Source organism: Amborella trichopoda, chromosome 10, assembly GCF_054954075.1.
Source record: "Amborella trichopoda isolate Santa Cruz 75 chromosome 10, AtrichopodaSantaCruz75HAP2 v2.0, whole genome shotgun sequence".
Lineage (NCBI taxonomy): Eukaryota > Viridiplantae > Streptophyta > Magnoliopsida > Amborellales > Amborellaceae > Amborella > Amborella trichopoda.
Genome location: NC_142345.1, coordinates 4,304,299 through 4,317,958, shown reverse-complemented (window position 1 = coordinate 4,317,958; position 13,660 = coordinate 4,304,299). Strand labels below are relative to the sequence as shown.

The following is a 13,660-nucleotide window of genomic DNA, read 5'->3' as shown; positions in this document are numbered from 1 at the left end:
CTATGTCGATCAATGATTGTATAGGTCGATAATATATTTACCTCAAAATGTAATTTATAAATATAATTATAACAATATTGTGAAGTTTATGTTTTTTTTTATACTTTTATTTTTTAAATTTTTAAACTAATATTTATTTATAAGCCAATAACATATTTATAATATAATTAAAAAATATAGTAAATCCCTAGTTTCCAAAAAAGCAAAAAAGTCCATATTTATCTGCTTTATCTTTCCCAAACGTGAAGTTCGATTTACTAATTTCGAATTGGTATAGAAATTGGGATGATCCTCGCATTACAGCCGTTGAATGGCCATCCCATCGAACGGTCCAGATTCTTCCGGACGCGAACCGCAATTAGGGCGAGTTCATAAACAAAAACCCACACCTACAAATTCTCGTCTCTCCAGCTCTCTCCTCTCTCCCTCTCTCTTCCCTTCAATCCCCTCTCTGCAACTTGTTCCTCTGTCTTACTCTCTCTTTTGATTCTTCTTCCTTCCTCTGTCCTCAACCATGTCTGATGAGGAGCACCACTTCGAATCGAAGGCTGATTCCGGAGCTTCGAAGACCTATCCTCAGCAGGCCGGAACCATTCGTAAGAATGGATACATAGTCATCAAGGGCAGGGCTTGCAAGGTGAACATGTTTTTCTTCTATTCAAACTTTGAATTGAATTTCTTATCTTCTTTTTGTTTGAATTGTTCCCCGAGATAATTAGATCTGGAAGCTGTAGGCTTCTTTCCTTCCTCTATGAGTTACCGTGGTTGGTTTTTTGTATCGAGTGATGCATGGTGTAAAGGGATTGGATGTGTGATTGAGAATTCCCTGGAACGTTTGATTTGTTAGTTTTGATCGAGTGATTTATGATGCATGCCTCTCTGATTTAGGGTTTTGTGTGATTAATTACTTCTTAATTATATTGGGTTGAGCTATTTTATTATGTTTGATTGAATCTTGCCGTATGCTTTTTTTTTTTCTGAATATCAAGGTTTCTTGCATCAGCTATAGTTAAAGATTTGTTGTTTGAGTTTTGTAATAATTTATGAAAAACAATTAAGTTTGAGTGAAAATTTTCAGTTTAGATATTAAAGATTTGTTGTTTGATTTTTGTAACAATTTTTGGTTTAGATATTAGTGGAGAATTATAAATGGTTGGTGAAAATTTGAGCAAAAGAATATTTATGAAAAGTTTGAGTGAAAATTTTGGCATGTTTTCGTAGGTTTTTATGAACTCCCCTTAGATGAAATTGAAAACCTATACACTGAAAAAAGTTCTAATTTTTGTCAGCCTGAATTGGAAAGTTTTATCCTTTTATTTTATTTTTCTGATAGATTGTTTGGATGGCTGTGAAAGGATTAGAAGTTTATTCACTAGATGTGTTTAATTGGCTGCTTTACAATAAATATTGACTTTACAGATTATATATGTGTGTGTGTATATATCATTATCATCATCATTGTCAAAGCTTTTCCCAACTATGTAGGGTTGGCTACGTAAATCCTGATTTGCCATTCTGCTCTCTTAAGGGCCATACCCCCAGTGAGGCCATAAGTCCCAATATATTTTCTCACTACTTCCAACCATGTCCATTTGGCTCTACCCCTTGCCCTTTTTGAGCCTTCCACTCGAACTAACTTGTACCTCTTAACAGGTGTTGTATTGGGTATGCGCTACACAGAGCCACAACCCACTTAAGTCTACTCTCTCTTCTCCTAAGCCATATATATATATATATATGTGTGTGTGTGTGTGTGTGTGTGTGTGTGTGTGTGTGTGTGTATGTACTATTTGATTGTGAATTTGAAATATTAACCCCATGGTCCCTGATGCAAACAAATGCCCAAGAGTCAAAAACTCGAACCATTGCTGGAGAGTTAGAACCAGAACTGAGAATTTCTCTCTATCGACTCAATTTTCTCTGGCAATTTCTCTCTATCGACTCAATTTTCTCTGGCCATTGATCTGATCGATACCAGGAAAATCGATAGGCCTAGCCTCATAAAGAAGAGCAGGGATTTCCTCCCTCGACACAACAAGATCAACTAGATGGCTTAAAGGACCATCGGGTACCAAAATGGCAAAGAGCTCACGGTCATAGCAATTACAAGACCCAATTGGTCTATTAACCAGTATGCCACAATGATCCCAATAAAAACAAGAAGACTATGTGATAAAATTTGGGATCTTCTCCATAGAGAAACTAACAGTCCGTAATTGAGAAATTGAACCAGAGAACCCCAGATGTGATGCAATCTTTGGGATATGATAGGGATCAAATAGGAAACAACAAAATTCAACCATCCATGAAGAACAAAAGAATGAAAATCAGGAAAATCATGTAATATTTGAGAAATTGGGTGCTCCTACAATGGAAAGTTGTAAGAGGAATGTAGTGATTGATGCAAATTCTTCAAAAACTAGAGATTTTAAATTTTTAAGAGCGTCAATGAGTTTGGTCCAATCTGAAATAGTGGTGTTTTTACCATTAAGAAAATGAAGTAATGATGCATACCAGTAGGACTAAAAGGAACGTGCATATATAAATATGGGTAGCAGGAGAGCGCATGGATATATAGGGTGAGAGTTTTTGTGAAAGGAGATAGTGAGTGGAAGAAACATGGGGCAGATTGAAACCTTCTTTGTATATCTAGGTTCAATTGTTTCCCTCATTCATGCTTATCCAAAACACGTCCAAATCATTGCACTCTTCTCCCAATAGATCTGTGGTCCCCCCATTTTGATTTTCGTCAGCCCAATATCGCTTCCAAAGATAATGCACATATCTCTTCCTGGCCTTTCTAAAATGGATGGATTGAGCCACCTCTTAATCTCTTTTACATGATAAAATGCAACTACAAAAAAGCCTTTCTTCTCTATTTAAAAACAGAGCAGGCTCTACTCTACCTTCTTCTCTCTAAATAGGCTAGTGTGCCCTAAAGAAAACCCTCCTATCTCAAAGAACAATCAAACCTTTCCTTCCCCTCTCCAAAATGATAAAGTGGTTGGTCTCTCTCTCTCCCTCCCCCTCTGCCCTCCCCCCATGACTCTCTCTCTCTCTCTCTCTCTCTCTCTCTCTCTCTCTCTCTCTCATTGACCAGGAAGAAGAATGAATCCAAGGATGGATGGACAAGGTGGCTGAAAATAGGAGCAGCAGTTGACCTTTGGAGCCTGTTTTTGAGCATGGGCGAGGCTTGGTTATAGCAGGTTGACAAACCCTAAGGGAGGGAGGGGGAGGAGACAATGTTCTTATGGGGTGGAGGAAGGTGCTTGAGAGATGGGGCCTAATGAAACAAGCCAAATATCTATTGATAAAATAATTTTTCGTCTTCCATCCAATTTCGATTTTTTAGATGGAACGTTTTGGGATAGACGTAAAATTTTCTAGATGGATGAAGACACCCCTCGAAATTCTGGCTAAGGGAATTCCTAAGAGCTTTGATTCTGAATCCAAAGGACCACACAAACTCTAGTAGACCATAGGTGACCTAAACCCAGTAGAATTATCCCAAAGCTTATCCCAATACCCTCACATAGTGACCGTAGACACCCATGGGCCTTATGAACCCAGAAAACTGACCCAAACATCGTTCAGATACCCAAAAACCTGAAATCGAGACCCTAAAGTCAGCCTTGTAGATCCCCCCAAAATATTTCAAATTTAACCAAATTTGATTTCACATTGTAGAGGAGATCACAAGCTTTCCAACGGTCCAAGAATCGCATGAATTGGACCTAAGAATGACAATTTGGTCCTTGTGTGACCCTACAAGTGTCGGGATGCAGGGCAGGCTGTCGCGCGCCCGATGATTAGAAAACACGTTTTAATTAAGATAAATCTAAAACAAAATCCAAAAAAATGTGGAAAATTTTGAAAAAGTTAAAGAAAAAAGTACCTAAACCTAATCGTAATCCTAATTGAACTAGGAGATTCCCTACCTCAAACCTGTAAATATCCCTTCCAAAACCCAAAAAATACATCAGAAAAATATCCAAAAATCCCTAGAAATTCCTTAGAAATCTCGAATTAGGAAAAATAGCCCAAAAATACTCAAAATTAGGAAAAAGCCCTAGAAAATTCCTCAAAAATTAGGAAATTTCCAAAAAATCCAAAAATTTGGATTTTACCTTTGACGTCCCAAAACCCTTAGAAATATAAAGAAGACCTTCTCCAAGTCCTAGAAAAGTCTAGGTAGAATCCACCTAAATTTCCCGAGCTTTTTCCTTAGCCTTAGGAACGCTAGATTAAGATTTAGGTCAAAGAATCTTAGTTCTACCAATTCCAGCAAGCATAAGGCATCCAAAAAGGAGATAGTGGCATAAATCAGAAGAACGGCTTGATCCAAGCTCGAAACTCCAGGTTTCGGGTTTTTAGAGCTAAATATTTATTTATGTGCTTTATTTAATTTATTTTCTTCATTTAAATTATTTGTTTTATTTTATTTTTGAAAATTAATTTATTATTATATTTAGTTAAATTTAGAAGCGTTTTTAAGTCAAAATACATATTTGGAGCTAGCGTTGTCTGTGGACTCAAAAAAGACAGAATATGTATAGATCTACGATTTTTTTGAGCCCATAGTTCAAGCGACCCTAGTTTCTCTACCTTTTCCAAATTTAACTCAGTTTTGCAAAGATTTGAGTTGATCTCACTTAGAGATCGGCGTAGATTGGAGCGTAAACAGTTTGGCGCCCACTATGGGGCCCTTGTGCTTAAAGGCTTCTTATTTTTTCTCATATTTATTTTCCAGCAAAAAAAAAAAAAAAAGAAAAAAGACAAAAAAAGTAAGTTAGATTTGAAAAGATTTCCTCTTATTAGATTCTATCTTCTCTTTTTAGATTTTTTTTTTTTTTTTTTTGTTTTTCTCGATAAACATTTTTTAGGATCTTTTTCTATCAATCTTTATCATCTTTTAGATATTTTAGATCATCGTTTGGATATGTTAGATCATCTTTATCATCCTTGAGATCATTTATTTTTTATCATCTTAATCGTCTTTAAACATATGTTTCTTCTTTAGAAGCATCTTTCTCTTCTTTAGCAGCATCTTTTTTTTCCTTAGAACATTCTTTGTCATTTTTGAAAAGATTCTTTATATTCTTTTGAAGTATTTTGATATTTTGGGATTGTATACAATGAAACCATTTACTTTTGATACAAGGAGGTCACAATTACTTACAACCATTTAATGTAAAATCTGATAGCTTAGGTGTGTCACAAAGTTCAAGAAAATTTGTTTTGAACTTTGAGCTTGGTCAATGAGATAAATTTAGCCACCAAATCTCACATCCAATAAATTGTGAACACCTTGTACCAAAGGTGAATGGTCTCATTGTATACTTTTCCTTGTCTTTTTTAGAACATTTGTTATCTTCTTTAGAACATTCTTTATCTTCTTTAGAGCATCTTAATCTTATTTAGAAGTAACTTTTTATCTTATTTAGATCTTCTTTGTCTTTTTTAGAGGCATATTTATCTTTTTTTAAGAGAGTATCATTTAAAAAGCATCTTTATCTCTTTGATAAAATAATAAATTAAAAAAAGGGGAAAAAAAGAGAGATAAATCTAGGTTTTCTCCTCAAATGCTTATAAAGAAGAAAAAGATGTTTCTAAAGGATGATCTAAGAGATCCAAAAGATGATAAAAAGGATCCAAAAATATTTTTATGGAGAAAAACTGTTTACAACCCAAATTGGAGTAGATCTTCGACTGAAGATCCCTCAGATCTGAACACTGCAAACTGATTTTAAAGAATAGATAGAGGGTGGGATCAATCGAATTCTTATCCAAGGGCAAATCTATCCAGTAACAAATAGATTTACTCTCGGATCAGTGGTTGAGGTATCATCAATCTTATGCACGAAATATTGAAATAAAAGTAATGCAATGGTTCTAAATCTAATAAAGTCAGTAAAACAACTGAGAATGGCAAAGAGAGGTTACCTGGCCGGGCCAGTTGGCCTAGAACACCCAAGGCTTCGAGGCCTTGCTCGTATTAGGATCGCATCTTGTTTTACACCATGAGTCATTTGTGTCTCTCTTTAAATTTGACCAAGCCTTGGCTTGGTTTAACTAGGTTTTCTAGATTTGATATGAGGGTGGAGGTTGAAGGTGGTTGATGGCTTAGGGTTTGTCTCTAGATTTAGAGTTTTTCACTCATTTTTTTTGGCTAACATGCTTTAACCTTAAAAAGGCCGTCAAAATGTGTTTTTATAGACCCAAAAGCGGATGAAATGGATTATTATTAAAAACCAATTGATCTGCCAGCTCGGAATCAATTTTTGTGGGTGAGAGAAGTGTCACCCAGATCAGACCAGGGCTTGTGTCGCCCTACTTAAATAGTCAAAATCAATTTTTTTTTCAATTCCTAGCCTGACCTCGAACAGATTCAATGCTTCCAAGCCAAATTTGGGCCAGATCCAGTGCATCTGGGTTGGACGACACACCTTATGTCGCTTAAGCTATGGTCTAGTCTGGGCGACGAAAGGTGTGTCGCCCAGCCCTTTAACCCCCAAAATCTGACTCTGGGCTGGCAGATCAGTTGGTTTTTAGTAATTATCCATTTCATGTGTTTTTGGGTTTATAAAAGTGCATTTTGACGATCTTTTCAGGGTTAAAGCATGTTAGCCAAGAAAAATCAATAAAAAATTCTAAATTTAGAGTCAAACTCTAAGCTATCAACCACCTTCAACTTGCAACCTCATATCAGATCTAGAAAAACATAGTTCGACGAAGACAAGGCTTGGTCAAATTTAAAGAGAGACATGGAGGACTCACGATGTAAACATAGTCATGGTCTTAATACGGGCGAGGCCTCGAAGCTTCAGGGGGCCAATTGGCCTGGGCAAGTAACCTTTTTTTGCCATTTTCAATTGTTTTATTTTATTTTATTAGATTTAGAACCATTTCATAGCTTTTATTTCAGTATTTCGTGCATAGGATCGATACTGGCTCGACCACTGATCTGAGAGCAAATCTATTCGTTACTTGATAGATTGGCCCTTGGATCGGAATTCGATTGATCTCACTCTCTATCTAGTCTTTAAAGTCAGTTTATAATGTTCAGTTTTGTGGGATCTTCAGTCGAAGATCTGCTCCGATTTGCGTAGTTAACAAAAAATCAAAAGAGAGGATAAAATCTAACAAGAGGTAATATTTTCAAATCTAACTTTTTATTTATTTATTTATATTTTGTTTGAAAATAAATATGAGAAAAAAGAAGCTTTTTAAGTGTAAAATACAAATCTGAAGCTCCACCAAACTGTTTACCTTCCAATCGGTGCCGATCTCTGAGTGAGATCAACTCAAATCTTTGCAAAACTGAGTTAAATTTGAAAGGTAGAGAAACTGGGGTGTCGCTTGAATTATGGGCTCAGAAAAATCTCAAATCTCTATAGATTCGATCTTTTTCTAAATCCATTGTCAGCGTCAACTCCAAATCTGTATTGCCTTAAATATGCTTCTAAATTTAACTAAATATAATAAATTAATTTTTCAAAATAAAATAAAAAAGATAATTTTAATGAAGAAAATAAATTAAATTAAGAATTGAAATAAATACATAGTTCTAGAGATCCAAAACCCAGAGTTTAGGGTTTGGATTAGGCCACTCTTTTGATTTGCGCCACCATCTCGTTTTTGGATGCTTTATGCTTGCTGGTATTGGTATATCTATGGTTCTTTGACCTAGATCTAGGGTTCCTAAGGCTGAGGAAAAGCTTGGTAGGGTCTACCCAAGTTTTTCTAGGATTTGGAGAAGGTTTTCCTTAGGCTTCTTAAGATAAAACCTGAATTTTGGGATTTTCCTAATTTTTAAGGCTTTTTCCTAATTTTAAATATTTTTTTGGCTATTTTTCCTTATTTCTAGGGATTTTGGGATATTTTTCGGATGTATTTTTTGGGTTTTGGAAGGGGATATTTATAAGTTTGAGATCAGGAATTTCCTAGTTCAATTATGTTTTTTTTTTGGATTTATCCTTATCATTTTGGATTTATCTGAATTAAAATGTGTTTTCTGCATCACTGGACTGCACTTGGGCCACACAACACAGCCCTCCGTGGCCCAACACTTGTAGGGGTGTGCAGGGACCAAATTGTCATTTTTTGAAACAATTTTTCTTGGGCTTTAACTTTTTAATTGTAAGTCCGATTCAGGCGGTTGTTGGACCATTGAAAAATTTATCTCCTCTACAATTTGAAATCAAATTTAGTTAAATTTGAGATATTTTTGAGGGGTCTACAAGGCTATGACTTTAGGATCTCGGTTTAAGGTTTTTGGGTATCCGATCGATGTTCGGGTCAGTTTTTTGGGTTCAGGGTTCATAAGGCTTGTGGGTGTCTAAGGTCTCACTATGTGAGGGTAATCGGATAAGTTTTGGGATAATTCTCCTGGGGTTAGGTCAACTATGGTCTACTAGGGTTTGTGTGGTCCTTTGGATTCAGAATCAAAGGTCTTAGCAATTCCCTAATCAAGAATTCATGATCCCATCATTTCTTCTAAATTAGACTCCCATTCGATTGGAGAACCAGACCTCAAGAAAAAGTCTATAGTCGATGATGACTACACTCGCAGCATCCTAGGTAGCATTGGAGTGACTATAACACTGGCGGCATCCCAAGTAGCACGATTCCTTTTGTTTGTCACTTCGGATCCTGATCGTTGGAGGCCTCTCAACCCCAACTGACTCAAGGATAGTAGTGTCATTTCAATGTCTTACGGATCAAAAGCATATATCGGCATATCGCCTACCCAAAAGGGTGTTTTGGTCATTCAAAAGAATGATCCCTCAGAAAAAAGTTTCCTTCCGTCGTGTCACCGTTGTCTACTTCTTTGCCACTCACTTGTTGCCCCAGGTGAATGCCAAAGAGGGGTAACAACTGTATACACCCCTCAAAATTCTTGCTAAGGGAATCCCTATTACCTTTGATTTTGAATCCAAAAGACCACACAAATCCTAGTAGACTTTCGGTGACCTAAACCCAGTAGAATTATCCGAAAACGTATCGCAATACCTTCATATAGTGACCTTAGATACCCATGAACCTTATAAACCTAGAAAACTGACTCAAACGTCGATCAGATACCCTAAAACCTAAACTTGAGACCCTAAAGTCATAGCTTTGTATACCCTTAAAAAATATCTCATATTTAACCAAATTTGGTTTCAAATTATGGAGGTGATCACAAGGTTTGCAATGGTCAAAGAATCACCTGAATCAGACTTATAGTTAGAAAGTTATTCCAAAAAATGACAATTTGGTCCTTGCGGACCCTACAAGTGTCAGGCCATAGGACGGGCTGTGTCGCGTGGCCTGATGATGCAGAAAACATGTTTTAATTCAGATAAATCCGAAAAATGGGGAAAAATTCAAAAAAATAAAGGAAAAATACCCAATCTTAATCCTAATCGAACTAGGAGATTCTCTACCTCAAACCTATAAATACCTCCTTTCAAAACCCAAAAATTACATCAGAAAAAGATTAAAAAATTCCTTAGAAATCCCAAAATTAGGATAAATAGCCCAAAGATACTCGACATTAGGAAAAAGCCTCTAAAAAATTCCTAAATAATTAGTAAAAACCCCAAAAAATTATGGAGAATCCCACAATTCGGATTTTACTATAGGAAGTCCCAAAACCCTTAAAAATATAAGGAAAACCTTCTCCAAATTCCAAAAAAGTCTAGGTAGACTCTACCTAAAATTCCCAAGCTTTTCCCCCTAGTTTTAGGAACCTTAGATCTAGGTCAAAGAACATTAGATCTATCAATTCCAACAAGCATAAGGAATCCAAAAAGGAGATGGTGGTGCAAATATGAAGAACAACTTGATTACTGCTTGAAACTGCATATTTCGGGTCTCTAGAGCGAAGTATTTATTTCTGTGTTTAATTTAATTTATTTTCTTCATTTAAATTATCTGTTTTATTTTATTTTTGATGATTAATTTTTTTAATTGATTTAGTTAAATTTAGAAGTGCTTTAAGTTAAAATACAGATTTGGAGTTGGCGCTGCCATTGGACTCAGAAAAAGACCGGATATGTATAGATTTGGGATTTTTTTGAGCCCATGATGCAAACGACCTCACTTTCTCTATCTTTTGAGATTTAAATGTTTTTGCAAAGATTTGAGTTGGTCTCACCTAGAGATTGGTGTAGATTGGAGCGTAAACAATGGAGAAGGAAAAAAATAAAGACACCAAACTTTGTTGAGTTTGCAGTAGTAGCTTTTTAGCTTCTATTCCAAAAATCTCTTAAATTTAGGTACATCTAAAGTAGCTCTAACCTTGTTTGTTAGGGATAATTATGTAATAGAATAGTTTTAGTTAATGTTTATTTAGTAGATTATATAATCTCTGTAAAAAATGGTGTGTTTTGTTGAATAACTCGTGATTTTTGCATCTACAGTAACTTGAGCTGTTTGATTGACTGTTCATTTCATTTTCATTCTAAAATCTATGAATTTGCAATGCTCTATCTCTCTTTTGGGGCCTATTTCAATTTTGCATATTATGATTTAAATCGCTCACCGACGGCAAGGCTTTCTTTATGTGCCAGAATGAATTTCTATGACTGTTATTGGGTGCTTTTATCCTGGATTTTGAGGAACTTATTATTGGGGTTTGTTTTTAGACTCTATTTTGCCTTGGGATGTTATTTGTTACATCATCTGTGGAATGTTGTTATTTATACATTATTTTCTCTATTGAACTTCAGTTTGTTTCTGCCCTTTTTATGAAAGTTTGTGCTATCTACATGATTGATTTAATATGCTGTTTAATGTAGGTTGTGGAGGTCTCAACTTCTAAGACTGGAAAGCATGGTCATGCAAAATGTCACTTTGTTGGAATTGATATTTTCAATGCAAAGAAGCTTGAAGATATTGTTCCTTCATCCCATAACAGTGATGTGAGAAGCCTTCTTCTTTTTCTTTTTCTTTTTTTAAAATAAAAAACACAACATGAACATAAATATGAGAATATTTTTATTATTGGAATTTCGTTTTTGATAATGGTGATCAAAGCATTATTGTTCATTGGTCTATTCGTATTATGTCCCAAATTCTGGCATCCATTATATGATTCCCTATGGATTTATTGTTGTTGTAGGTTCCCCATGTTACTCGTACGGACTACCAGCTGATAGATATCTCTGAAGATGGATTTGTACGTTCTTGATGCCCTTTTTGTTTTGGTTATATATGGGGGAAACCTTTCTATGGGTGCCCGTACATATTTAAATATTTATGTTTGGGGATTGATAGCCATCTGAACCTAATTAGACGATTGGATGGTTGGTGGTGAGCTTACAAGAAAAACAGATCAGCACTAGTTCTTCTTGTCTGGTTGCAATTCATGTATGAATTGTTGTCTGCTCTTTACCGGCCATTGATCAAAATCAGACAGTTGTAGGTCCCCAGGCACATACAAATTCTATTTGTATAGGGGGGCTTACAGAAACCTCACCCTGTGCGAATTGTTTGTGTTTTGTCATGTCCAATGTGGTGATTTATCATATTTCGCAGGTGACTCTGTTGACTGAAAGTGGGGGCACCAAGGATGATCTCAGGCTCCCAACAGATGAGAGTCTGTGCTCCCAGGTTAGTGTTGCAGTCTCAGTTGGAATTTAATGAGTTGTACTTTTTATGGTTTCTTTTCAAAATATAATTGTGCAGATCATGTGTGATAGAAGATATGTGCTAGGTTAAGAAATAAAAGTGGTTATGAAATGTTCTGTAATTACAAGTGTTAGCTTACTTACCCAAAAAAAAAAATTTGTTTTGGCTGACTTTTTCGCCCTTAAAATGATTCGATCTAATGACTCCATACTCCTAAGCCTACGAAAGGGAATCTTTAGTTTAATAAGCTAAGATGAGCTTTATTATACTTTTTTGTGTGGGTCTTCTGTACACATTTCCATCTGTCAAAGCCTCTGATTAGAGCAGTCTCTCTCTCTCTCTTTATCACACACACACACATGCACATGCACACGCACACACACACTCTGCAAGGTAATTGAGTTGGTATCTTTTCCATTGGCATTGGGAGGTGAGGAACAAGGGATCATGTGCATGTATTTCAACAAGTAGAAATAATTAAATAACGTGCTGAAGTCTGTACAGTCCGAGACTTATCTGTTTCAGGATGTCTTAACTATAATCAATATTCTATTGCGAGTCATCCAGATAGGCCCTTCTCTGAACTTTACTCTCTCCCAACTGTGCAGTACCAATCACTAGCAAGTTAGTATATATCATCGTTTTATTCATCTCCATATACAGTAATACTCCTGTATCTTTTCTTTAAAACCAGATGGTCTTGGTCCCACATTTTTGTTTCATCTCCAAATACAGTAGTACGATCTTGGTCCCACATTTTTGTTTCATTTTCCTCTGTCTAATCCTGCTGGCGTTTTATAGAAGTATCTGATTTGTAGATCCAATTGTTGGCTTCTATAGCTAATTGATTTTTTTAAATTATCAAATATGAGCAACAAAGTGATTATCTTTCTGTTCATATGAACCTGGATAACCACATTTACTAATCATACTAATCAATGACAAACCAGAGTCATTGGATCAGCTCATGATTTAACATTGATGGTGCGAGAATAATCTGATTTTTTTTTATTGAAGCAAAAAATTTATGACATTGTTTTCATCATGCAGATTAAGGATGGTTTCAGTGAGGGCAAAGACCTGGTTGTAACTGTTATGTCAGCCATGGGGGAGGAGCAGATCTGCGCTCTTAAGGACATTGGTCCAAAGTAAGTCTGCGTCGGGTAATGTGTGGCTATCGTCTCTAAGTCTGTGTCGGGTAATGGGTGCTATCGTCTCAGTGCCTTTGCTTCTTTTACTTTTCGCTTTTCCAACCTTTTATGCCAAATGATTTCCTTTTTGTAGTGCTTTTAGTTTCAGTTATCAGGGACCAAAATACAAAGTTTTACCCTGTCCCCAAGAAAATAGCCTCTACTCTTGTTGGTTATTGAGAGGTTTAACTGACAGGGCCTGTAATAGAAGAAGAAACAAACCAGCCCATAGGGCCTGAACAAACTTCCTCTGCAATCTTTTTTTTTAATTATTTGATATTTTATTTGAGTCATGGTTGGTTGGTTATGAAAAGTGCATACAATGTTTCAAACTGGAATATACAATGGCAATTAGTTTCTTTTATCACCTGATCCTTTGTATACTTGTTTCTGCCTTGTGCCGGTCTTTGCATCTATGCACGAGTGGGGTAGATCAATTTATTAAAGTAATGTGGACTTGACATTTGCTTACTTGATAACCATTTTACAGTATTATTACTTAGGCACGGACACGAGTATATGAATTTGTGCCGGTCTTTGCATCCCCGCATGAGTGGGGTAGATCAATTTTCATGAGTAATGTGTACTTGACATTTGCTTACTTGATAACCTTTTAACTGTATTACTTAGGCACCGACACCAGTATATGAATTTGACTTCTACTAACTTCCTTTGAAAGCCAGTATGGCATGGCAGCTTGGTCATCGAGACTGGGTGACCCAGTTTTGGCCTATTTGTTGGTCAAGCTGGGACTTCAAAAAAAATATTATGGAAAAATTTTAAAAATTGAAATTAATTTGTAATGTGTTTTTAATGTTGTTTAGCAATTTGGCAAAAAAAAGGTGTGGCCATGT

General features: G+C 35.9%; 1 protein-coding gene across 1 annotated transcript; it reads left to right on the top strand.

Annotated features, from left to right (window-relative positions):
• Positions 1 to 424: 424 nt before the first annotated feature.
• LOC18434726 (eukaryotic translation initiation factor 5A) lies at positions 425 to 13,173 on the top strand. The gene is made up of 5 exons (XM_006844789.4): positions 425 to 637; positions 10,785 to 10,907; positions 11,108 to 11,164; positions 11,524 to 11,598; positions 12,667 to 13,173. The coding sequence occupies exons 1-5, from the start codon at positions 515 to 517 to the stop codon at positions 12,766 to 12,768; spliced, it is 480 nt and encodes a 159-aa protein (XP_006844852.1). The 5' UTR covers positions 425 to 514; the 3' UTR covers positions 12,769 to 13,173.
• The last annotated feature ends 487 nt before the right edge of the window (positions 13,174 to 13,660 follow it).

Coding starts and splice junctions, on each gene's coding strand:
- LOC18434726 (XM_006844789.4), top strand. CDS start 515: ATGTCTGATGAGGAGCACCACTTCGAATCGAAGGCTGATTCCGGAGCT. Junction 638..10,784: donor TCAAGGGCAGGGCTTGCAAG/GTGAACATGTTT, acceptor TGTTTAATGTAG/GTTGTGGAGGTCTCAACTTC. Junction 11,599..12,666: donor ATGAGAGTCTGTGCTCCCAG/GTTAGTGTTGCA, acceptor TTCATCATGCAG/ATTAAGGATGGTTTCAGTGA.